Raw genomic sequence first — 25,855 nt, 5'->3', positions numbered from 1 at the left:
TTATGGGCACAAGAACAGTAGGACCCATCGTTCTCTCAGGCTGGTACACAGCTCTGTGGGCATAGTCCTTGTACAGCATGCACAAGGCTTCAAGTTCCATCCCCAGCACTGAAAAAAAAATTAATTTAAATAAAATAATATTAACAGTAAAGAAGATAGGAAGAATGATAGTTTATTATCCTTGCAGTTTACACTACAGACTAGGACTCCACTGAGGGGCTCTGCCGTAAGAAAGCTCTCAGTGGAACTTTTGGTTTCAGTTGGCTTCCCGGACTCTGGAGACAAGGCCCCCATGCTTCCACAGCTACAAAACTCCGTCACACTGTAGAAACATTCCTAAGCTATCTTTGAAGACGATTACATCCTTGCTATATCCACACTGCTGGGTCTTGAGTTATTCCGAGCACAGAGTACATAGCCCCTGTGTGAAAAGCCTTGCCAGCCAAACAGGTACATTCTGACATCAGGGCATCCATTTGGTTTGAAGGCACGGTCAGGGAAAAGCAAAGACAACGAACAAAGACAATCTCCCATCATGTCTCACCTGTGCTTGGCTGCCCCAGCTCCCGCACTTGGCTGAGCGGGGACTGGATGGATCTCTGAGGGTGTGACCCAGGCTTGTAGAAGTGGCTTCTTCTTGCCAAAGTTCTCAACTCTATTAGAGGAGACATCTGCTGTCGCTTGCTTTTGAGATTCTGCTACAGTGGTGTGGTGAGTATCGGAAGGTGGAGAGCCGGGGAAAGAGTGTGTGGCGGGAAAGGTCTCAGCGAGTGAGGGGCTGCGCACGGGAGAGTCCAGAGGCGAACCTGGCCTCCCACTTCCCTTCAGCTTCTCTTCGTCCACAGTACCAGGGCCTGGGTACTCTTCATTCACACTTGAGCTCTTGCCAAGATGTGGCTTGGGACTTCCCAATGGTGCTGTCTGCTCAGAAGGAGCCGCTTTGGGAGTTTGGGGCCTGAGGTCACACTGATTCTCCACGGGCACTGACTCATGTGCCCTGCCACCAGTCTGCCCTGCCGTCTCCAGAATGGAAGGTGACACATTCAAGGGTGAAACTCCCGCTTCTAGATCAGCCAGCCTTGCTCCCTTTCCTCCATCTCCAGTCTCATCGAATCTTTCATCATCCGAGGCCACTTCGGGAATGGATGGAAGAGACAAGCTCAGATCGGCCATGATAGGAGATTTCAAATCTGAGGCAGACGGGAGGTCACTCAAGGGGTTAGAGAGCAAACCCTCATGATCGCTGGCTTTGCTCTGACAGGGAGCCATGAGGTCATCCTTCTCCTCATCCCTCAAAAGCTGGGTACCTCTTGCTGGGCTGGCTTCACTTTGGGGGCCTTCCAAGAAACTCTCACTTTCAGAAGAGATGGTCACAGGTTCCTGTCCTGTGCCTTCTGTGTGGGGAGACTCTGGAGAACCTGCACTGGGCATGCTCGAAGCAACAGGCCCTTCCTGTGATAGCTGCTGGGGATGACCTTTGTCCCCTTCCTCAAGCCAAGTGGGTCCTTCTGTTTCTTCTTCCACAAAGAGCTGTTCAGAAAAAGACACGCGTTTCTTGGCCTTCCTTTGCCCTCCGCTGGCATTCTGATGCATCTCCTGATGCTTCGGCCTTACACTGTGAAATGAGGAGGCCGCCTCTTCCTCTTGAACAGGGGACGTTGCAGTAGTCATTCCACCCAGAGCCCAATGCCGCTCTGGGAAAGGAATCTTCAAGAGTTCTTCATGCTGCCCGATGAGGCTCTTTTCTGATTCATCACTGCCGACTTCCTTCCCTGTGCCTGACTCTCTGGCCTTGCCCCCTGAAGACTCTTGCGGCCCCTTCCGCTCAGGTGTGGGAAGCTGTTCACAAGGTGATCTCGAGGCAGAAGAACCAGCGTTTGCCGCTGGTGTTACACTAGAGATTGCTCTGAGGAGCAAAGAAGGTTCTTCAGCATCGGCCTCACCCTTGTCTGTGGGCCAGTGTTCGACTGGAGTAGATGTAGAGATAGGAGCTGCTAGGGGAGACGAGAAAGAGGAGGCAGAAGGACTTTCAGAGAACTGTGTCTCTGAGTCACATCTCAAGTCAGAAAGGACAGGAGCCTGAGCAGAGCTAGAGAGAAAAGCGGCAAAGGGAGCAGAGTCAGAGGAAGGAAGCCTAGCTTTGGGCTGAGCCTCTGGAGAAACTTCCAGTCTGCAAAAAGGACAAAATAAAATCTGCAGGTCAGTTGCAGATGCATTTCAAGACACATATAAAAATAGTTATTAAGGAGGGAGGAGGTTTTCTTTAATGTTCAAGGTCAAGTAAACAGCAATTCCTGACATACACATCATTGAGATACATCATTTTGTTTCTCCTTGGTGCCAGGGCCCCGTGCAGGCTATGTGAATTCTCCACACCTGAGACATATTCTCCCCGCAGAAATAGACACTGTTTAGCACCAAGCACACCTGTCACACAAGGATCTGTTGAAATGCAAGTGGAAAGACTCAGCTAGACCAACAGATGGCCTACAGTTTCTTTCAGTGATACGCTCAGTCTGGTCCCAAGTACCAGGAGGAAAGACAGCCATCTCCACAGGACAGCATGCACAGAGAACTTGTAAAACACAGGTCCTGTCCATATACTCACTGCAACCTTGCACACCCAGCTCACATGCTCAGAATCGGCCACAGATGGTCTCCTTTCCCTGGAGTCTGGTTAGCTCACTGAGAACAACCTTCGCTTATGTATGCTGGGGCTTTAGGCTGGGAAACAGCCCTGCCCTCTGTGCTGAGCAGGCCAGGCCAGCAGAGGTGACTGGTTCAAATGACTCAAGACTAGGAAGCCTTTGCACACACATCTGAGACTGACCATCTGATCTAGTGCAGGGAGTGGCAGAGAGAAACCAAGACTCACCTAGGCTTCACAGCTCTGGTCTGGGGAGTCCTTGGAGCAGGAACTGGTGGTTTCGGTTCACACTTAGACTCCACACTGGCTTCCAGGTCTGAGATCTGTGCGTCCTCAAAGGGGTTCTGGGAGCTGCCCCATTGGGAGGCAACAGGTACAGCATCTTTCTCAGGTCTTCTCACCAGATCTTCCTCCCGAAGCTGGGCTTCCACGAGCACACCCTTCCTTCCCTTCTCTTTCTCTGAGACAGGGGGAAGAGGTTCGCCTTCACTGCCTTTAGCCACATCTTTCTTTCCTGTTACCAGAGAAAGCAAAGAGGACTTCTTGCTCTCCTGCTTCTTGCTGTCTTTTGTCTCTTTGGTAGCCACCTCCATGTTTGCTGGAGATAAGCCCTCTCTACTGTCCGCAGTGGTCAGGGGTCGGTAGGATGGCAAAGACATGGATTTCATGGAGTCCTTGGTGGAGGAGTCGGACAGTCGCCTGTCAGAGGACATGCCACCTCCTTCCCCTGGCTCCTTAGGAGACCGGGCAGCCAGGTTTTCAGTGGACGAGAACAAATGCCTTTTCCTGAAGCCCTGCGGGGAGGGGGAGTTAGAAGGGCTGCTCTCCCTGATCTCACTCTTGGCCTCTGGCTGCTCCATGTAAACGTGGTTCCCGTTGATACAGACGTTAGACCGGGAAAGGGAGTCATTCTTGGACCGGAGGCCACCGAGGAAAGAGAGCCCTTCTTTCTTGGGAAGGCTGAAGTTGGACTGGTTCGGTTGTGTATGGTCTGTACTGGATGTTCGCTTTTGGGACATGACTGGGAAGAAAAGAAACAGCAAAAGGGGTAAGTGCTGAAGAGATAGTTCCGTGAGTAAAGGAATGTACCATGAAGGCTAGTGACCTCGGTTAAATTCCCAGGACCCACATGGTCAAAAGAGGGCTGACGACCCACAAGCTATCCTCTGACCTACACACACACACACACACACACACACACACACACAACTAAGGGTGAGGATACAGCTCGGAGTTAAAGCATTTGTCTATTATTCAGCAAGGGTCTGGGGTTCAATCTCTAGTAATGAAAAGAAATGAGTGAGGGTTTTGGGGCATAGGTCAACGATGGTGTCCTTGATTAGTATGCACGACGCCATCCGCCATCGTTTTGAGCCTCAGCCTTGCAAAGACAGGAAGAGATGGGGTGGGGATGGGGGATGGGAATGAGCAGTTGCAATGGGCAGAGGCGTCTGTCAATCTGTTCAACATCTGGACACATTTCTAATCGTGGAAACTGATAGGAAGATACTAAGCACTCTACAACACACAACAGCCCGAACAATCGGCGGTGAGGAATTTAAGAAATCCAGTGTTAAACCAATAGAAAAGGCCCACGCTCTTGATAAGAAAGAGTAACAGAACCTGGCACTGAAAGGGATTCAGTTATTGTAGCTGAAGTTCAAATTATACACTTCAGAGTTGAGGAGGCTGGACTCCTGAGCTTCCACCAGGGACGTACCACATAGGAGGTAAGCACATGATATGAGCTGGGCAGATATCTGATAAGTTAATGAAATAGGACACACACAAGTCCTAGAGTCTCCTTCTTTCATATACAATAGGTGCTGGGGGTTTGGAGCAGTGTTAAGAGCTCTGGCCCAGAACACTCAAGGCAGATCCTGGGCCAGAGCTCCAGGACTGTGAGAAAAACAAGCAATAGCAGACACCCTCAGATGCGCTGATTCTGTGAGCCCAACCCTTGAGGAAGGCATTTGTAGTATTCGTAAGAAACAAAGCCTTTGTGAAGAACATTCACCATCCTCCCTGTAGTAACTGAAACCTGAAGACCCCCCCCCTCCCTTCTCAGAGCACAGTCAGGTAAACTGGGGAGGAGCAAAGACAGGAACTCACCCTCCGAGGCAGAGGAGGACTCATCCTCATTGTCGCCCTCCTCACCCCACCGGGACTGGAAGTCTCCTGGCCGCAGCAGGACTTTGTCTGGCTTGGAAGTGGGCAGGACAGACATGGACTGGGAGAGCGGGGTCTTCTGCAAACTCGGCTTGGAAAACAAAGTCTTGATCTTTGACTTCTTCTTCTTGTCTTTTGAGAAGGACTCGTCATCGCTGTCGACCGAGGGTGTCGTGCTGGGGACGATGGCCGAGGCGGTGTCCGAGGTGTTGTCCTTATTCTTCCCTTTGATCTTGTCCTTCAGTTTCCCAAACGGATTGCGAGACTTATCCTTCATGGAGAGGTCAAACATGCTGGCCGTCATGTTGTTTCTCATAAACTGGATGTCCACCTCGATTTCTCCTCGCTCTTTATCCTTCTTTCCGGGTTTGGACTTCAAGGTGTACCATCTGAAGGAGGAAGAGGGCGGTTAGCTCTGGATGGAAGCAGCTCCAGCAGGGCTGCCGGTCCCATCAGTAACCTCTCTCTGCTGCTCTAACCTCTCACACAAACGCACTTCTGCTCTGTCTCAAGGAAGGGGCAAGTGGAGAACTTGGCTTTTATTTATCCATTCATCTTTGTAGTGCAAGGGATCAAAGGAGGCCATCATGCAGAACAGACTACAGAATACTTGGCCCTGGCCCTAAATGTCTATTTCTGAAGTTGTTTTGCCCATACATTAGACAAAGGTCGTCTGGTGTACCTAGTGTACTCGTCTTTCTAGGGGTTAGACCCAGGGCCTTGGGCACACTATACAAGTACTCTACCACTGAGTTCGACCCTCAACCCCTATCATCAGCTAGAATAATAATCCAGTAATGAGTTATTTCTAAAATTAAAGAACTTGGCATCGTGATGCAGGCCTAGAGTCCTAGCTCTTGGGGCAGTGCACATGGTAGGGGCTTGAGGCCAGCTTAGAAAATACGAAACCCTACCCCAGTCAGGTCTCTGCGAGTTTGAGGCTAGCCTGGTCTGTATATCTAGTTCCAGGTCAGCTAGGGCTGCATAATGAGACCCTACCTCAAAACACGAATAAACCCCCAAAGACAGGAACTAACAGAGACCCACACCTGAACCCACACCTGAACCAGTGAGAGATCCTGGAGCACCAGTCCTAAGTGGGAGGTCTCCATCAAACCTCTCCCCTTGGCTCAGGGAACTCTGGGAAAGGAGGCAGCAAGGTTATAAAAGCCAGAGGGAATATTAAGAAGGCCTTGGAGATAACAGGGCCAAACACATGCTCCCACCGAGACCCTGGCAGCGTGCACAAGGCAGGCTCAGGTTCAAGCCAGATGGGGGTCCAGTGCTGAGAGGGCAAGGAGACACAAGTCCCCACCCTAACCCAAAAGCTATCTCCAATTGACAACCACCTGCAAGGGAAACATTAGTTCCTCCAAGGGAGTCTCCTTGGCTATACATACAAACCACACTCAATGCACAGGTGCCATGCCCAGACCGGCATTAGCCAACACAAACTATCCCAGTAGGGTTTCTGTAGACCTTTTGGCTCATGTTGGTTTGTTTGGGGATGTTTTACCTCACTGATCTTTTGCTTAGATACCATGCTTTCTGATTTTGTGTTTTTATAAATTTTTACTTTGTGTGTGTGTCTCTGTGTTTTCCTTTCTTTGTTAAAAATTTTGGTACGTTTAGCTAGGCAGTGGCAGGCACATGCCTTTAATCCCAGAATTTGGGATTAAGACCAGTCTGATCTACAGAGTGAGTTCCAGGACAGCCATGGCTACACAGAGAAACCCTGTCTTGGGTAAAAAAAAAAAAAAAAAAAAAGTTCCAATGTCATATTTTCCTTCAGTTAAGGGCCGTTAAGTTTTTATGGAATTTTTATTATATCTTATGTTATATAATTTTACATTACGCAATTATATAATTGTATTTTATTACAATTTGAAAGCCTGACCAGAAAGCATTCACGTCTGACTTAGTTATCAAAAAAGAATATAGCAAACATCAGTCAAACCTTTTACACGGTCCTTTGCAAACTACTTCAAGATATGGCAAACGACAGAGTACCAGACATCCTGACTGCAAACTTCAGAAAGGGGATTCTCTTCGGCATTCATTTTCCTTCTGGAAACCTGATCTCTAGTGAACTGGGAGCCCAATTCACTGCAGGCCATTAAGGGACAACTCCCAACACCTGGCCTCCAGAGAGTCACCCACAGGCCACCTCACAAATGGAGAACTTACTTTTTTTTTTTTTTCTTCAGTGACCTACTTAAAAGCTTAGGGCCTGGACTTTAAGGAAATGATGGTTTTGTCCAAATGAGCACAACTTCCTCTCTCACCCTCTACTGTAGCTCAGCAAAGGCCAATCCTCCATCCCCACCCCCACCCCAGCCATTCCGCACACAGGAAAGTAGAACCCTAACCCTCAAGCAGCCCTCATAGCACGCCCTGCATCTTGTGCCTCACAGCATGGCGTGTGGCGGGCACTGCATTCATTTCACAGGTGAGGGGGACAAGCTTAGAAATGGCTACATTCCAACGCTGCTACAGAACTCGGCAGGGATTCTGCGTTCTCCGAGTTCCTCTCCATTCTCCTTGACCAAGAAGCTTGCTTTAAGCTCGTTCTCCTGACTCATTTTTAAATTCTTTCTGGGCAGAGTTTGAGAAGCTTTCCACTCCACTTAGTGTGTGCACGTGCACAGGATTGTGTGCGTGGTGATGGGGTACTAGGGATGAGCACGCAAGGCCTCACCGGTGGTAGGCAAGTGCTCTAAAACGGAGCAAAGGTCCCGCCCGTACACTTTCAATCTAAATACCCCAAAATGAGAGAGGGAGACTCCAGCATAGTTCGCCAGCAGCCATAACCTGTAAGATGACCACTGGAAGATCCAGCACAGAGAACTGCCAGGGAAAAGTAGAAGTGCATCAGGAGACGCAGCCAGGAACCGGCAAGGTCTTGTGAGATGCAGGGCTGGATTGGCGAAGGGAAATCTTCCATGGTTTTTGGGGACACAGATGTGAAGGAGTGGTGGGGGAGGAAGAGCTCTGCTGGAGGACTCAGGTCTTTTAACAATTCTCCCCAGAGCCTCTATCTTTCCAGGGCCTGGCCCTGCCCGGAATACTTTGCATATTTGTCAAGAGGTGGAGAGGGTTATTTGTGTTTTTCTTCCCTGACAGTCATAGTTGCCATGGTGATGAAAGGTGTTTGGGCTTTTGTAATGTCACTTGTAGAAACTGAAAAGGAGAAGCAACGGATGACCGCAGCAGGGGCTGCAGGCATCAGAGCCAGTCAGGAAAAAGTGGGGTGGGGACACGGGATGGGTGCTTCTCCACTAGGCTTTCTGTCAGTCAGGCATACAACAAACACATTCAAGACCTCCAGAGAATGCCATCAGACCGTTCCTCGGACCAGGCATGCCTTTCTTTTTTTTTTTTTTTTTTTTTTTTTGGTTCTTTTTTTCGGAGCTGGGGACCGAACCCAGGGCCTTGCGCTTCCTAGGTAAGCGCTCTACCACTAAGCTAAATCCCCAGCCCCCAGGCATGCCTTTCTAAAGCAAACCAAAGTCTTTATTTTGAGCAAACTTAGAGAGCTCCGGAATGTTTCCCACCAACTATTGCCTGCTGCTCCGGCACTGGTACAGGCTGGCTCTGGAAGCCTGCAGCACCACAGGCATGCAAAACCTCTGGCTGCTGTTTTAGTCAGCAAACCCGAATTCCACCAGCAGGGCTCCTTTAAGGATGTGAATAGCGAACTGGCCATCCGAGGTGGCAGGTTCCCTGGCGAATGCCACCTACAGTGTTCTGACTACAGCAAAGGAAACGGGAATTCTTCTGCTGTTAAAAGGCCAGGTTAGTGAAGGATGCCTTACGTCAGCCTAACGAGAGAGCAACGGTCAAGGCCCCTGGCCGCAGACAAGATACGGTTTTTATTCTTTTGTATGTTTATTCTTTTTATATATTTAAAAAATAATAATCTTACATACACTTCGTCCTGACTGCAGTTTCTCTACCTCTACTCCTCCCAGTCCTCCCCCACTCCCCTAGACCTACTCCTCCTGTTTCCTTAAAGGGAAAAAACAGAGCAGGCCTCCCAGGGATATCAACTGGACAGGGCATATCAAGTTGCAATAAGACTAGGCACATGCCCTCATATCAAGGCCCGGGAGGCAACCCAGGAGGAGTAAAAAGATCTCTAGTGCAGGCAAGAGTTAGAGACAGCCCACTCTCCCTTTTAGGGGTCTTACAAGAGCAGCAATCTTCACACCATCATAGCACATAAGTGAGGGCTTAGCTCAGACCCACACTGGGTCTGTGATTGTCACAGTCTCTTTGAGCCCCTATGAGCCCTGCTTAGTTGATTTTGTGGTCAGACAAAATAGTCTAAAGAGACACCTGTGACCGAAAAACTAAAATTCCCTCAGGAGTCTCACACGGAGGAAAGGAATAGGCTGAAGCCCTAGAAGTGCCAACTAGAAGAGGAAACTGTCTCCAAGGAAGTGATTTCACAGTTCTGGCAACGTCCCTTATGCCTATCTTACAAGGCACACTGGAGCTAGGCAATGCTGTTGGATGATGGGGCAGGGGGTCACACTACGACAGGACTGCTTAGTGATACGTGCCATTTGTCCTGTACTTAAACCCACCTCAAATCACACTCGGGGCAGCTGGACCTCTTCCCCACTGTGGCCGTGTTGAACACACCCCCTTGCCTGTTTTTCAGCGTTGTCTCTTTAGTGTCACGCTGGGGCTGGTGGGCAAGCCTCTGATCTGCCAGAGCACAGGCTTTGAGCCTGAAAACTCCATTAACGGAAGCCCATGAGTGACTCACCTCTGGAATCCCAAATGGGATTATGGCTGCGGGCTTCGGCATTACAATCAACTCCATTTGCCAGTGGGTGTTTTTTGTTGTTGTTTTTGTTTTAATCCACTTAATTCCTGTTCCCCAGGGAAGCAGTTAATAAGTAATCTGGCCCAGCGTGGCCACAAAGCACAAAGCAGCAATGTGGGTGTGTTCCGCCAGCGTCACCTTTCCCATAGGCCCGGAACATGGCGGTTACCTTGGGATCAGGGTTGGGCTCATTTTTCTGTCCAAAGGGCAGAGTGCCGCAAGACGGTCATAATCTCATGCAGCAAGGCTACTGTAAGCCCACGATATGGAAAAAGTCCTCCACCTATCACACCTATTAAAAACTTAGAAAGTCAACCGTTTTTTATTCTTTATAATCTATTATATTTAGAGAATCAATGTTTATATTTTGCTATTATAATTAAAACCTAGTCCTTTGAAATTAAAAGGGCCTCTGAACCTGTAGAAAGTGATGGGAAATTCACAGAAACGTTTTGGGGGGTTGGTGTGTAAACCTGAATTGTATGGGTGTGTGGCATGTGACTCAGACCTAAGGTCTTATGTATATGAGGAAGAGCTCCACCACTGGGCTATATGACTAGTCCTTCTATAGTATTTTAAATAATGGGATATATTATTTAATCCTATATAATAAATGACATGTATATGTTAATATATTATTAATAATTGGTAAAAAGTAATACACAGCATTTAAAAACATTTGGGTATTTTCATATATAATACAAAATATAGTAAGTATTAATGTCATTAATAATTAATAAAATTTAATATGTGCTTTTTGAAATAATAGGATAAAATCCCAATCACACAGGATGGCAGAGAACAAGAAACTTGGTCCCTTTACTTTAGTTCTCCCTTTCCCATAAGGGCCTAGGAGCAAGGACCCGTTCTGCATCCTCCAAGTGACATTCTGTGTTCCTATGAGTGAAAACCACACCTTATCCCAGTCGCCTACCTTGTGGCATTTATGCAGGAGTTCTTGCGGGGGAGGGGGATTCCAAGATAATGTAAACAGGTAAAAACACATAAAACATCGTTTATGGCTCCTACGTATTTACGACAGTGCCTTAAGGAGACCAATAATCCCGTTTACAATCCCAGCACTTGGTAGCGGAAGCAGGAGGATGGTGGAGACTGGCCTCTGTACACAGTGAGGCGACCCTCTCCTGGTTTGGGGATGGGGAATAGGACATGTTGAGGAGGACAGGATCTTCCTCCACAGATGAGGAGACACAGATCTCCCAGTCATCCCTACAGATGCAAAGCTTGCACCGGTGGGTGAAGGGCCACAAGGAATGCCTCAGAAACAATCATCCTGTGGCCGGAGCAAACATCCTTTTCACATTCCAGAGGGCAGCCGCACAGAGAGAAATCACAGCCTTCAAGATCCCATGCAAGCACACTTAGACTCTTTGCACTGCAGTTAGAGTGGTGAAGGGGGCTGTGGCTTGTCTCCTGCCGGGGAGGAGCCTGGGCGCCAAACATCCCAAATCACTAGTTACACTGGGCCAGCAGCTGCCTGCTTTCTTTTCCTAAAATAAATAAATACATAAAATAAATAAATCTGAAAAAAATTACATGTATGTGTTTGTCTTATTTATCTGTGTGTGAGTGTACACACACTGTGTGTGTGAGAGAGAACGTACACCTTGTGCCACGGTGAGCAGCATCCCTTGTAGGGGTTGGTTCCGAGTGGCTCCTGGGTACTGAAGGGTTTGGCAGTAAGTGCCCTTACTCACCAAGCCTCAAGGCTAGCCCTGCTGCTAATTTCTAACTTCAAACTCTAAGACGACTGCTGGGAACTTCCTCCCTGTGAAGAACGTAAAATATTCCACATAAAAAGATACTCCAGGGGTTGGAGATTTAGTTCAGTGGTAGAGCATTTAGCAAGCGCAAGGCCCTGGGTTTGGTCCCCAGCTCCGGAAAAAAAAAAAGAAAAGAAAAGAAAAAAAAAGACACTCCCTCTAAAGTACAAATTTCACCACGAAGACTCTACTAGCCACCTCTCTCGGAAAACTGCTAATGTGGCATCTGCTTTGAACACCAGAAGGGTCCAGAAGCAGGAAGGTCAAGAAGACCACAGCTTTACCACTCTATAGATGTGACAGTGTTCGTTTCTGGGTCTCAGGGTCTAGCTTAGACTTCAGAGTCAGCACAACTTCTCTCTTAGGGCCAAATCTCAATTACAAGCTGTGATGCAAGTCAGCGTCATCTCCATAGAAACCCAGCATCAAAACCTAGCCGACTCCGGCTCCCAGGGCTCCTCTGGGAGGAAGGCGGCTCCTCTGGGAGGAAGGCGGCTGCAGGGATAGAATGGCACCCTACAGGGTATTTGAAAGCAGAACGCACACAGTTGTCTTTTCTTAGGGACATTTCATGGAGCAGCTCAGGAGCTGTCTTCCCTAGTGATTATCAGTAGGGCAGAATGCCATACCGTGGGCTGCTGAGGTTGGAAAACACTCTGCCCTGGATAGTATGGCGGCAGCACGGAGTACCAGGGACAGAGATATGTACAGCCTCTAAAATGCTGGCAGTGTGTTCTCAACAGCTATGCAGTTCAGCAAGTTTTGCTGTGGCATGAGGCGGGTAGGTGGCAAGCAGGAATGAACTTTGATTATAGAATCGCCCATTGGCTAACCTTCTACCTGAGTCCTTCCTTCTGCCTGCCGGCAGCGGCTGGCAGACCTAACCATCCTGAGGGCAGTGGACGGCCCCTGCTGTTGTGTTAAACCTCATCTCCAAAACATTTTAGGAGCACTGTAAAGGCTATTTATCAGGAGACACCAAACTTAGTCCTAAGAGCTAGTGACATCAAGAAACACACACACACACACACACACAGGAAAGGCAGGTAAAGAGCAATTTGGAGGCTGCTGAGATGGTCACTGCAGATAAGGTCACTGTGACCAACCCTGAACTAGAGTTAGGTCCCTGGGACTCATGTGGGGGAAGAGCCAAACTGACTCAAGTTGTCCTCTGAACTTTACATGTGTTTTACACACACATATACACACGCAGAGAGAGAGAGAGAGAGATAAAAGGAATGTTCCTGGCCCTGTCTTAAATTGCCTAGTCTTTAATAATCAAGACTCAAAACGCCAGGACATGGTGGAGCTCACTTGGAGTCCCAGCACTTACACTTGATGCAGGAGGATTTCAGAGTTTTAGGCCAGACTGAGCTACATAGCAAGATCCTGTCTCAGAAATGAATGAAAGCAAAAACAAAACCGCCCCCCTCACACACGTACAAAAGTTACAAGAAAAAGAAAAATCAAGTATGCTTTAAAAGCACACTCAAACCATGCTAGTCCAATGACTACAGTTTCATATAGTTCCTCTACCCATCCCCCACTCCCCCCACTCCTCCCACCCCACCCCACCGCGTGCAATTAGCAGTTTTGAGCTGAGAGACCTTGGGTAACTCATCTAACCCTTCTCTGGTTCCAGCTCCCCTTCTGAAACAAAGCTGAGGGCACCTGCTTCAGAAGGATTTCATAAAGTTGGATGACTTAAGGTCTAGAACACAGCCTACTGTAAATTGCAGCCATAATTATTACTTAGCTAGAATCCAAACGCACAGGCAATTTTATTTGTAGCATATGGTGCATGCCTTAGAGTTATGAACTATAATGCGGGGAGGGGGCACCTGGTGAGCCCACGCCATGGTGTTCCTCTGAGAAATTACAACATGCAACAGATCTGTTATAAAGGGGTTTATCTGGGGGAAGGGAGGGAAGTGAACACCAGGAGGGAGGGAGGGAAGAAGGGAAGAGAAGAGAGGGGGAGGGTGGGAGGGAGAGAGGGAACTGGGGTGGGGGGGGGTCCTTTTATCTGGCTGCACACACCTGAAGCTTCTGCCAGGCAACAGGTGATGACATAAGCTGTTGCTAGGTCCCTGGGAGAGCCTAGTGGAATCACCTGTAAGCTAACACTTATGATCTTCATACCACCAAGTCTGACGGCTGACACCTGAGAATGCTACAGCTGACCCAAGTCAGAAGGTTCAACAACATGAAGATAAATAGTTCTATGTTAGCTACAGAATTCTCTTTTTTTTTTTTTTTTTTTTTTTTTTTTTTTTTGGAGCTGGGGACCGAACCCAGGGCCTTGTGCTTGCTAGGCAAGCGCTCTACCACTGAGCTAAATCCCCAACCCCAGCTACAGAATTCTCAAACATGCCCATCTATATAAGTACCAAGGGACTTGCATTTGAGGGTATAGGAAAACATTCATTCACCTTCATCTACATAAATAGTATTATAGAATTTCAGTTTAGTTTTCTTATATCATTTCCTCCTCCTCCTCCCCCTCCTCCTCCACCTCCTTCTCTTCTTAATGGAAGAACTTAAAAACACCACGAGCAAAGTCTGGAACTTGTTAGGGATGGAAAGACCATCACCACGGCCTTCATGGCTTTCACACCAGCGGGTGAAAGGGGGACTGACAGCTCTTGCAATCAGCAATACAGATGGATGGTGCGGTCAGCGGCAGCCTATGATCATGGGATTTCTACTCGGTCAACAGAAATCCAAGCACCCGTACGGAAATACCTTCCACACATTAGAAAATTTAATTCACTTTCAACATGCAGGCCTGTCATTCCTACAACTGTCTACTTATATAAAGTTGATCATTTTTTTCAGAAAGCCATAAGTGGTACTATTTTATAATGAGACCTGAGATCAGATAGAACTTGCCAATGAGGTATGGCGCCTGCCAAAGGAATTTATCACTGACAGTGACAGATCCCTCGTGAAAACTGCGTTTAAGGATGGGAAAAGAAAGTGTGCAGACAGGTGCTCCATGCCTCGGCCGAGAGAACACAAACTTCAGTGACCAACATCAACGCACACTCAGTCCGCTCCCTGCCCTGTGAACAGATGGATGGACTCCCGCTATGACTCCAGGCAAGGGAGCAGAGGACTCGTGGTTTATCTTATAATCACCGTAAGTTCAAAGCAGGAAGAAAACAAGCCCAAAGAATCTCATGTTAAATCACACCTTAATAACAAGTGGTTAGTAAAAACCAAAGGCTCCGTTTTGGTGACCTACAGGTCACATTCACTCTCCATGAGAAAACCATGCTCTAAGAGGTCACGGCCCTGAATGCTGACCCCAGGACTCAGCCCGCCGCCACTGCTGCTGCTGCTGCTGCTGCTGCTGCTGCTGCTGCTGCTGCTGCTGCTGCTGCTGCTGCTGCTGCTGCTCTTCAGATCAGGCACCGTTCTCGGTGATAACAAGAGGCCCTTTTGGGCTGCTCTTTCTGTAGGATCTCCTTCTGGAGCTTAGCCATGCCCTTGATCACAGAAGGACACAGAAAAATGAAGTGTGTGGCAGCCACATCTCCAGGACAGCTCTGGTGTTGCTTGCAAATGCCTTCCCTTTGGGCAGCTGAAAGGCCACCATTCAGGGAAGATAATTACAGCTGCCTTCTTTCCACAGCACATTCCTCATGTCCCCTGGGGTCAGCCTGGACGCTCAGGCCCCTGGTTTTCTCTACCAGGTTATCAACACACTTCTTCTTTGGCGAGAAGAGGCTCTCTTGACCATGTGGAAGGTGCTCTCCCGAAATTCCAGACTGCAGGAGGCAGAAGCTGCTGCAGGATAAAGAGCTTGAAGCCAGACTGGACTACAGGTTTCAAACAAACCAACCAACTAGCCAAACAAACAAAACCTTGAATGCACACTACCATTGCCATGCAGGAATCTCAGCTATTCACTCAGTAAAGCCACTCACTGACTCTCAACAATGGTGGGTGCCGATCACAAAAAAACAAGGACAGAAGTGGTCAGGTGAAAGCAGGCATCTCAGGCATGGTCTCTTGGGGGCATGAACTCTGTCTGACTTGGGGCACCTTGTGGGGAGGAAGACCCACTTGTCAATACATGGCTTGGGTGTTATTCAAAGGCCCTGAAGGATTAGAGGCCTGTCCTAGATCCAGAGCCAAAAGGCAATGCTGTGAATTGCTGCACGACCTGCTCTCTCCTCCACCTCTGTCTTGAGTTCCCTCTCACTTCTGAAGCTGAGCTTAAGACAGCACTAGCTGTCTTCCGAGGAGGGAGGGAAGGAGGAGCGACGTTTCCCATGACAATGTGTTTTAATGAATAGCTAAGCAACTACGTGGGGAGTTGATGGCATTTTAACAAGTACACGCACTGCTTATGATATGATTATTTCAAAGTTAACAGCTACAATTCAGATGGCCTATCAGGATACTGCTTATAAGATTCTTCCTCAGACGGTAGCTACAGAAACACTGTGAGGGCCTTTGGATAGGAGGGAATTTAGGAAGGTGGAGAAGGCCCAAGGTTTTCCAGCACTCCCTCGCCGTCTCGGATGTGAAATAGATGGTTCACATACTCGAGTGCTACTTTTGGCACAGGGATGTTGTCCCCACTGTTGTGTTATAGATCAGGTTTTCCTTTCCTCTGTCCTGTATTCCCTGAGACGGTGACATCATCAACTTTGCCAGAGCACTCCAACAAGGTTACACACCAGCCACACAATTGCCAGGCAAGCACTTGGCTGGCACTAAACAGTCGGCGTTTGTAGACACAGGTGTCCACACCCTGCTTTCAATGGCCCTTCCAATGGAGTCACTGGTTTCAACGGAACTGGTTTCAACGGAAGACTCAAGGGGCACTACCCAAAGCTGACTTTGTCATGGTGACCTCACCCAGGTATCAGGGTGACTGCTGGAGCAAGAAAGAAGAACTATTTCCTGGTTCATTTTCAACACACGGCTCCCAGAGTTCACCTGTTGAATCTTATCATTCCCCGCTTCTCCCCTCCCACAGCCAATCTGTCCCAAGACAGAGCAATCAAATCTATACCATATCTCTGAAAGGACCCACCCCTTGCCATCTCCGTGGCCATCACCGTATTTGGCAGTACCACCACCCAGTTTAAATTGTTGCAACAGCCTCCCTCCCATCTGGTCTGTGAGATTCCAGACGAGGCCAAGTTCAAATCCCTTTTCACTCAAGAACTTGGATAAACTGGATCACACATCCTTTTTAACACCCGGGGGTCTCCAATTCCTTCCGATTTAAGCCATTCCTTTCCATTTAGCCTCATCCTGCACTTCTACCGCAGGGCCTTTGCACAGCCTCCACCCCCACCCCCGATTCCTCTTTATTCTTTAGAAATGTCTTGGAGGCCATTAATAGTCATTGGTGGGGATGCAGCTCAGTAATTCAGCACATTTCCAGCACACATTAAACACCTGAGTTTAATCCCCAACACCATAAGCATAAAACCAAGGCTTACCTATTATTGCTCTGTGAAATACTAGGGCTCAAATGATCTTCCTGCCTTGCACTCCTAAGTAGCTGGGCCCCCTTCCCCATCACATCCTCCTTTGCAACTGCCTTCTTCATATTCTTACTGATCATTTGTTTTAAATTTTTTTTTCCCTTTAGATGTATTTATTCTATGCATATGGGTGTTTTGCCTGCATGGATGTAAGTGCACTATGTCCATCCAGAAGCCTCAGGGGAAGAGGCACCTGATCCCTTGGAACTGTGGTTACGGACAGTTGTGAGCAGCCATGTGAATGCTGGGAATCGAACCCAGGACTTCTGAAAGAGCAAACAATGCTCTTAACTGCTCAACCATTTCTCCAGCCCCTGATCATTTTTACTTTACAAATCTTTTTTTCTCACATAAATTTTTATTTTGACGTGTGTGTGTGTGTGTGTGTGTGTGTGTGTGTTTCCACTGCACACATGCCTGCTCACCAGGTGCAGGCAGTGTCCTTAGGGGCCAGAAGAGGGCGCTGGAAACCTTGGAACAGTAGTTACCGACAGTTGTTAGCCACCAGGTGAGCGCAGGAAATCGAACCCTGGTCCTCTGGAAGAGCAGCCGATGCTCTTAACTGCCAGGCATCTCTCCAGTGCCAATCTTCCGTTTTGGATAGCTTTGTTCTTTCCCTCTCCACGATTAAGCACAGTACATTGATTTTTTTCTTGCGTTCTTTTGCTTAAGATCTACTTCCCAACAAGGCTCTGAACTTCCTGAAGCAAGCATATTGCCTCTCTGGCATCTGGCACACAGCAGTCCTAAAGAATATTTTTAGTGCAGCCTGTAGAGTGTAGAAAGTGCCTGTCAAGGAAGCATAAGGGCCCACGTTCAGATCCTAGCACAATGTAAAAGCCAGGCCCAGAAGCCAGGGTCTGCAACCCCAGCACTGGGGCAACTAAGGAGAGGTAGGACCTTGTAGCTTGTAGTCAGCTTAGGCGCGTTAATGAGATCCAGGTTCTTCCAGAAACCCTGTCTGAAATAATAAGGTGGAGGGAGATGGAGAGACGGCTTAATGGGCAAAGCATTTGCCTCACAACCCTGAGGATCCAAGTTCTGACCCCAGCATCCACCTAAATGTCAGGCAGGTGTGGCGGCCCACCAGCAATCTGCTACAGGCACAGGGGATCCCCAGAACAAGCTGACCAGCTAGACCACTCTCGGCTCAAGTGACAGAGACCTTGCCTAATGCATGAGGTAGAGAGAGGTCTTGAGGAAATCACCTGATGCCAACCTCTGGCCTCTTCCCATACCCACACATATACACGTGCACTCACGCAAAAGTATTTTTGGAGGGTTGAAAAATAGAGTTCAGGGGTTCAGAGCCCGCTTGGCATGCATCAGGCCATGAGTTCAATCCCTAGTACCAGACAAAGAAAAAAAGGTGTTGATTAAAAGAATGGATACGCTTTAGAGACGAGAAGGGGGTGGAACCAGAGCTTCCTCTACACTGACTGAATGTCTAACAAGTGAAATCACCAGTAACACTATGAGAGCTGTGACAACTTTGATACCACTCTCATCTGTGGTCATTTCATTCCACAGCCAACATGAGGCCAAGTCTACAAGAGCCAGGGGCTCAGTTTTCTACACTGGGGTAGGAGGAGCCCATCCTGCTTTCTAAGAAGAACATATCCAGGAAGGCCCAACATTCATTATCTTTAAGGGAAATTACAAGAAAGGGGGCAGAAGGGGGAATGGGGAGGGGAGAGACTAGTAACCGCATGCTTGAATTTTCCACCCCGCTATAAAACTATTTAAATGTGCATAAGAAGCCCAAAGGCACCTCCGGGTGCTTACTTGTGACTTAATGACCTCTATTGTCAGGTAAGCCATTTCTCTATGCTATGTCTCTCAGGAAAGCAAGTACTCAACGCTTATTTTTAATAAACCAATTTTCCCCCCGCTCTGGTAACTTATTTCAGCATCTTACTATTTTTTTTTTAAAGATTTTCAAAATATCTAACCTCTACAACATGCAAACGCTCTCAGAGGCAGGCGACTCAGCCTCAACAGACACAAGAAACAGACCCTCCACCATTGCCTCCCTGTCTTGAAATCTTGAAGATTACTGCAATCGTAAGTTTTATGGTGTTTACTTACAATAATGACCCTCCAGCTCTCGGGCTGAATAAGTAATTTAAGAGATTATTTCCCAAGTGTTGTTGCTCTTAGCATCTTAAGAAGCTTTTTGGAGAGATGGCTCAGTGGTTAAGAGCACTGACTGCTCTTCCAGAGGTCCTGAGTTCAATTCCCAGCAACCACACGGTGGCTCACAACCATCTGTAATGCGATCTGATGCCCTCTTCTGGTGTGTCTGAAGACAGCTACAGTGTACTCATATATAATAAATAAATCTTAAAAAAAAAAAGCTTTGTCTGTTTCTGTTTTAAACCAATCTACTACAGGAGATCGGAGACTAGAAAGCTGGGCTGAGGGTTTTTCATGCTGCTTACCTGAAATACTTCTGACTCATGTCTGCTGTTGTCTGGCTACTTAACTGACTACTATGTAACCAACGCCCACTGGAGCCTTAAACAGATACAAAAGAGTAAAATTAATTCCTGCCTATCTTTCCTAACTGAAGGCCACACAGTCCTTGATACTAAATGGATCCTGCCCACGTATTAGGCTGTCCCACGTATTAGGCTGTCCTACATAGAAGGCTACTTGGTACTTTAAAAGTGTGTCATTTCACTAAATTTGAGGTCAGCAACTTGTCAGAATCATGATAGAAAAGCGTGTTTTCCTTGTCTGCAAATAAATCTGCTATACACGCCTTATCGAGAGCACAGTTAGTAAGTTGGCTCTTGATGTGATAATGGGCCTCAGATTTCAGTGTCTGAAACTATAAGAAAAATCACCCTCTGTTGGGTAACTGTTTTGTTACACACACACAGTTGCACACACAGCAGACCAAGATTGTTTCTAATTTTTAACACGTAAGGTGGAATCAAACCATTAATAACTAGTTCAAATAGCTTTTCCAGCCAAACCTGTTTCTTTCTGCTAAAACTTCTAGCTCTCGAGCTGTATTGTATTCTTCACCTCTCAGAGCTACCTGGGGCACCTTGGAGTTATACAAGGGCATCCAACAGGCTTTCATGGGTTTAACTGGGTTCCCCCAACAGCTGGGAAAGTCCCTAGCTCCCTAGTGGACGGAAACTTTGCGATTTCACCTACTTTTTGAAAAGCAAAGACATCTTATGTCAGTTATAAAAAAAACCCATTAAGTAAGCACAATTTCCCTGCCAGTCAATACTGTGACTAAGTGGTAACCAGCTCATGTGACAGAAACAGGAGTGACCATGAAGGTTTAGGGTTACTTTAGAGAAAACGAGGGAAAAGGATACAGAGAAGAGAGCTAAAGGAGGCTTTTTCATCCCTCACAGGGCAGCGCTGGACCTTTTGAACCTTCACACTGGCTTCGTTAACCCAGGAAGCAGCAACTCTTTGCAAACAGCAATTAAGGGTAGCAGCATGCTCCATTTATAAATAGGGAAACGGGGGTGTTTGGAGCCAGAGCAACCCAGCTATGAGTCAGGAGCAAGTGGACATCAGACCTAGGACTGGGGAACCCCCATCTCCAGCATGGAGAGGCTGTCTGGCATCCATCTTAGAATGGGGCAAGACGAAGAGCCAATAGCCAACAGCCCAAGCCCCTCAAATGGCATTTAATCCGGGTAGGAAGTAAGGACAACTTTGGCTTCCCCTCTGCAGATACAGCATGGCTTGTATGTGGATGCTTCAGGACACCCCAGTTGGCTTCAGGCTTTCCTTTTAAACTCTGTGTTCAGATGAATGCCTATTCACCTCTGGCCACAAAAACCAATCAGGTATTTCAACTGTAAATATGCTTGCTGAAACAGATCCCACCCTAGCCTGGAAAATTCAGCTCCTCTGCCTCCTGCTCCATCCCAAGGAAAATTTAAAACGCTCAGTTTATCTGAAGTCCTTAGAGGGAACACACGGGAATGTTTCTCAACCTGTAGGGTTTTGGTGGTAACAGAGCTGGCATCTATAAGGTCAAGCAAAGTAACCAGCTAGGCTAATCCAAGCTCTTTCCTCACCTCTCTTCTAGCCACCCTCCCAGCAATCGTCCAGCTCTGGGGTACTGGACTTTCACTCCAGGGGTTTTCATCTCAAAGCGTCAAGCTCAACAGAACACCCAGGGGGGCGTCCACGTAAGATAAAGAAAGCGGATACCCAACCTAATACGAATTCTCCTACCTGCATATTGTTTCAGTTCATCAAAACTTCATCTTGTGCTTAGTGTGCCGTGCAGTCTAAGGGCGCCCTGAGGATTCAAAAGTTCTCCTATCTTCCAAAAGCCCCCATAACAGGGAAGGCTGGAACTTGATAGCCCGAAGAGAAGCTGAGTTAGGCGAGACTGCGGGCGAGGTGGGAGCCAAAGGCCTCCCTCCCATCGCCCGGTGGCTGCCACACTCGCCCCCCAAGGTGTGCTGCCAGAGCGCCCTTCCTCCCCTCGACTCCCCGCGCCCCGCGGCCACTCACTGCTTCTTCCTGCGGCTCTGGTCCCGGTGCAGCTCCCGCAGGTCCACTTCGGCGCGACCCAGGAACTTATCGAGACCGAGCAGCGCGCGGTGCAGGACGGTGAGTTGCAGGGTGGCGGCGGCGGCGGCGGGCGCGGTCCCGGAGGACAGGAGCGGCGGCAGCTCGAAGGTGGCTTCCTCGCGCCACACGGGCGCGCCCAGGCTGCGCTCGGACACCGACGTGGCGTACTTCTCCTTGCCCACCTGGATCACCGCGTACGCGTCGCTCGTGCCCCCGGGACCCTTGGCCCGCAGGCCTCGTGCCTGTAGCACCGTCACCTGTACGTGCGTAGGGGACCACATAGTCCCCGGGCCCCGGCCCGCTGAGGCCGCCAGGGACATGGTGGCGGACGCCGCAGCCGGCTAGGAGGCCAGTAGGTAGCCGCTGCTCTCGGTCTGGACCGCCCACCCGGCTCCCGGGCAGCTTTAAGGCTTCCGGCCACACCCCCGTCACGCCCCCGCGCCCGCGCGCCACCTGCCCGTGGGGCGGGGCTCTCGGAGAAGGCGGGGACCTAGAGGTCACGTGGGCTGGCGCTGCCTGAAGATGTTTTTCGAGCAGAGAGGTAAGGACGCACTCAGTGGTCCTCAGCTGCCTGGGTCCGTACGAGGGAACGGGAGCGAGCCTGCCACGCCAAGCAGCAGATGTGTGACCTTGTGTAGATTACTCAAGACTTTGCCTCAGTTTCTTCATGTGTGAAATAAGGCAACGGTGACTCCTTGGATTGCTGTAAAGAAAGTAATACCTTTACGTTTTCAGCCCAGTTGCATGTACATGGGGAGGGCTCCGAAAGTGGTAGCTAAGCCACACGACTCCAAGGATGCTTCCCCTGGGTACTGCATTGGAAGAAGGCGGGGCGCCAGGGATGTTGTAAGAGACTGCGATGGGGAACGGGAGGGCAGGTGAGGGACCGGCCTGTGCTACCCTGCCTTCACCACATAAAGTGAGGCTAGGTTAGGAAGAGCAAGAAGGGGGAACTGGAAACGGGGTTGCCAAACTAAACCCTTAAGTTCCCCATTTCTTGCTACTTAAGCCTCTTACTCTGGGCTCCATCTCTGGCCTCCCACTCGGTTTTGGGGTTTTTTGTTTGTTTTTTGTTTTTTAAGTTCCAGTCAGTGTCTAAGATTGGTGACTTCCCTGTGTGTTTCGGGTCATCCTTCAAAGGCTGAAATCTCCCGTGGCGAGTATTCAGAGTGGAAATGTAACTTTGAAAGCTTTTAGGTTCAGGAAAGATATGACACATCCGAGTTCCTACATTAAGTCTGGGAATAGAACCTTGGTGCCTTGGCTCCCATGCTAGAATTTACTACACTCCGGTACTACAACATTCTCAAGATCTCAGACCTGGGTGGCTACCTGCCCAGATCGGCCGAGGTTTCCAGGCTTCCCTTCCCTCTTGGCTCCCTCCCATCGACCAGCCAATGACCTTCCTGACTTCTGGAACCCCTGCAGTGTTGAATAACAGCCAGCGGCATTAACTTCTCACTTAGAGACTTGAAGGCATTCCTTTTTTGGGTCCCACCCCTTTGTTTTCCTTGACTTCTGGGTAAACAAGCCTGCAGCCTAGAAAGTTTCTCTCCCTCCGGGCCCCAGCTGCCCCTTATCTACCCACATACTCCTCACAGGTTTCTCCGAAGTTCGACTTGACCTAGCTGCCTGAAAGGCAGGTGACTTGTTTAACTCCCCTGATTCTTAGTCTGAGGTCAGGTGGAGAAAATAAGACTGCCAAGATGGCTGGGCCATGCAGATAGATTATCAACACCAGGATTTGGAGTTTATACCTCAAGTGTTAGAGCTGGTGAGCTAGCCACTGGAAGGCTGTGAGCAGTGGCATCCTTAAACTGAGCCCAGTTGCCAGACAGCTGTGACGGTGAAGAGCATGCTGGTGACAGCCGTTGGCCTTCATTTCCCCCTGGGACTGTCTGCCCTCTGTCCCATCTGCCTGCACGGTACCCATCTTTGCTGTCTATACTCAGTCGGCTGTCCTGCTTGTCCAGTGACCCCCCCCCCCCCAGCTAGATGAAATCTACATCTGGGGTCCAAAGTGGCTCTTGAAGTTTGCAACTCTGATTTCCTCCACACTTACTTAATTTTATTATTTATTTATTTATTTATTTATTTATTTATTTATTTATTTTGGTATTGGGACTGGAGAGATAGCTTAGCAGTTAAGAGCACTTGTTGTCTTCCAGAGGACCATGTTCTATTCCCAGCACACCCAGGGTGGCTCATAACTATCTATAGTTCCAGAGGATCTGACAGTCTCTTCTAGCCTCTGCAGGCACCAGGCATGTATGTCACAAAGACATACAAGCAAGCAAAATACCCCACACACTTAAAATTTGAAATTTTTAAAATACTTATTTTTCCTATATGTGCACACACACACACACACACACACACACACACACAGAGAGAGAGAGAGAGAGAGAGAGAGAGAGAGAGAGAACAAGCTGACCTCAAACTTCTTTTTGTCCTGTCTCTCTGTCCTCTGAGGGCTGAGATTACAGACATGGGCCATGTTGCTCAGCTCCCAGACTCGAATTTTCTGTGCTACTTCTGCAAGAAGCAAGCAAAGACTGAACCCTAGCTGGACAGACAGTCTGTCTCTCAGCCTCTCGGCATGAGCAGCAGACAGCATCTCCTGGATAAAGAGAGAGAGGTGGAGCGAGAGAGAACTCATGAACATTTGTGACCTCATGTGTTTGGGTTTCTGTCAGACAGAGACTCTGGCTAAGAGAGATGGCAGGATGGGGGAGTGAAGTGTCACTTCATCAATCACCATCACCAACACACACACACGCACACACACACACACACCAGGGCCTTTTTTTTTTTTTTTTTTTTTTTTTTTTTGACTCCATGCTGGGGTCAACTGAGATGCCTAGGGCTGGGTGTAGTGCTGATGGTGGTGGTGAGGGGGAATCAGACATGTCAACAAGATGGCCAGACGTGGATCTACAAGATGGTTGTTTCCTCTTTCTTGGGGCCTCAGCACCCTGTCTCCAAGACTCAGTGACAGAGTGAGAATCCATCTGTCTGCTCCTCTTTTGACTGTGACCTGACTAGGGGTACACAGGTACAGTGACAAAGGCCACAAGGCTGACAGTCGAGAAGGCTCTGGCCACCCACCAACTGACTGCACCACCACTCCCAGGCAGCTGGCTGGCTATCCCAGAGGCAGGCCTGCAACCATGCAGGGTCATTGGGAATGTTTGTAAATACCTCCCGTGGTCAGGGCGGAGTGAGAGCTGCTCTTCCTCCCACCCTGCCCTGCCTACTCCTCAGTCCAACTGAAAGAGGAAGAGAGTTTCAGTCAACCCTGAGCACACAGACAAGGTGCCGGGCAGGTTAGACTGGACAGGCAGGGCAGCTGTCCTTGGCAAAGGCAGCAGAGCGCAGCTGGAAGCCGGAAGGCTCCCGGGCCTCTCCACAGTCCCCCAGCCGGGCTGCAGGGGCAGCTCCTGTCCATCAGGAATGCAGATCTGTAGTGGTCAGCCAGCAGCTTCCTCATCCATGCTGAGGGAGGGGAGAAGAGTCAGACAAGCCAAGGGACCCTGTCACTGCCGTCCTAATTGCCAATCATGGCCATTGGAAGGGTTAACTCAAAAAGGATCACTGACAATTTTAGGTAGGTCATGTGACAGGCAGTCCAAAGGAGGGGCTGGAAGAGTCTGCTAATAATGGCCGCCTGTGTTCATCCTTTGCTGCCGATTCCAGGGTGTGGTGGTGACAAATGTCCTCCTACAGTGATTCATTCACCCAGCTCTTGGTAAATAGCTGTCTAGCCTCTTGTGTCCAGCTGCCTTGGCACGTGCCCACTAGATCAGCTGTGACTATGCCTTCTGTGTGAAGGTTTGAAGAGTATGCAGGTTGGTTTCTGTCAACCTGATGAAAGACCTAGATATATTTTGGAAGACGGACACTCAACTGAGAAAAAAACGCCTCCGTCAGATTGGCCTATAGCCATGTGGGTGAAGCATTTTCTTGATTAATGATTGATGTGAGAAGGCCCAGCCCGCTGTGGATGGTGCCACCCCTGGACTGGTGGTCCTGGGTTATATTAGAAAGCAAGGCTGAGCAAGCCATGGGGAGCAAGACAGTAAGCAGCACCTCTCTATGGCCTCTGCTTCAGTTCCTGCCTCCAAGATCCTGCCTGGAGTTCCTGTCCTGACTTCCCTTGGCAACTGACTATAAGCTGACCGGGGACACACAGACCCAGTTGCTTTTAGGTGTGGTGTTCATCACAGCAACTGAAAGCAAACTATGGCAAGAACTGAAAAGAGTTTCTCAGCTGATTCATGAGGAAATGCAGGTCTCCACCACCACTACCATGGGTGTCTTAGAAGTGGAGCCCTGGATTCAATGCCCAGTA

At 48.8% G+C, this 25,855-nt stretch overlaps 2 protein-coding genes across 2 annotated transcripts in view; both read right to left on the bottom strand.

Annotated features, from left to right (window-relative positions):
* Rab11fip1 (RAB11 family interacting protein 1) overlaps window positions 1-21,871 on the bottom strand; it is a 30,657-nt gene extending 8,786 nt beyond the window's left edge. The window contains 4 exon segments of one of the 2 annotated variants that reach the window (NM_001191555.1): window positions 545-2,170; window positions 2,876-3,668; window positions 4,760-5,205; window positions 21,445-21,871. In NM_001191555.1, coding sequence (NP_001178484.1) covers window positions 545-2,170; window positions 2,876-3,668; window positions 4,760-5,205; window positions 21,445-21,824 — 3,245 coding nt within the window. In that variant the 5' untranslated portion in view covers window positions 21,825-21,871. 2 annotated transcript variants of the gene reach the window in all.
* The window catches only part of Erich1 (glutamate-rich 1), a gene marked incomplete at its 5' end in the record, with an annotated part of 52,793,804 nt that overhangs the window by 10,699,339 nt on the left and 42,068,610 nt on the right, over window positions 1-25,855 (bottom strand).

This window comes from Rattus norvegicus, chromosome 16 (assembly GCF_021556685.1).
Source record: "Rattus norvegicus strain SHRSP/BbbUtx chromosome 16, alternate assembly SHRSP_T2T, whole genome shotgun sequence".
In the NCBI taxonomy this organism is placed as follows: domain Eukaryota; kingdom Metazoa; phylum Chordata; class Mammalia; order Rodentia; family Muridae; genus Rattus; species Rattus norvegicus.
Note: the sequence above shows the minus strand (reverse complement) of the source record. Positions and strands in the feature narration are given on the sequence as shown.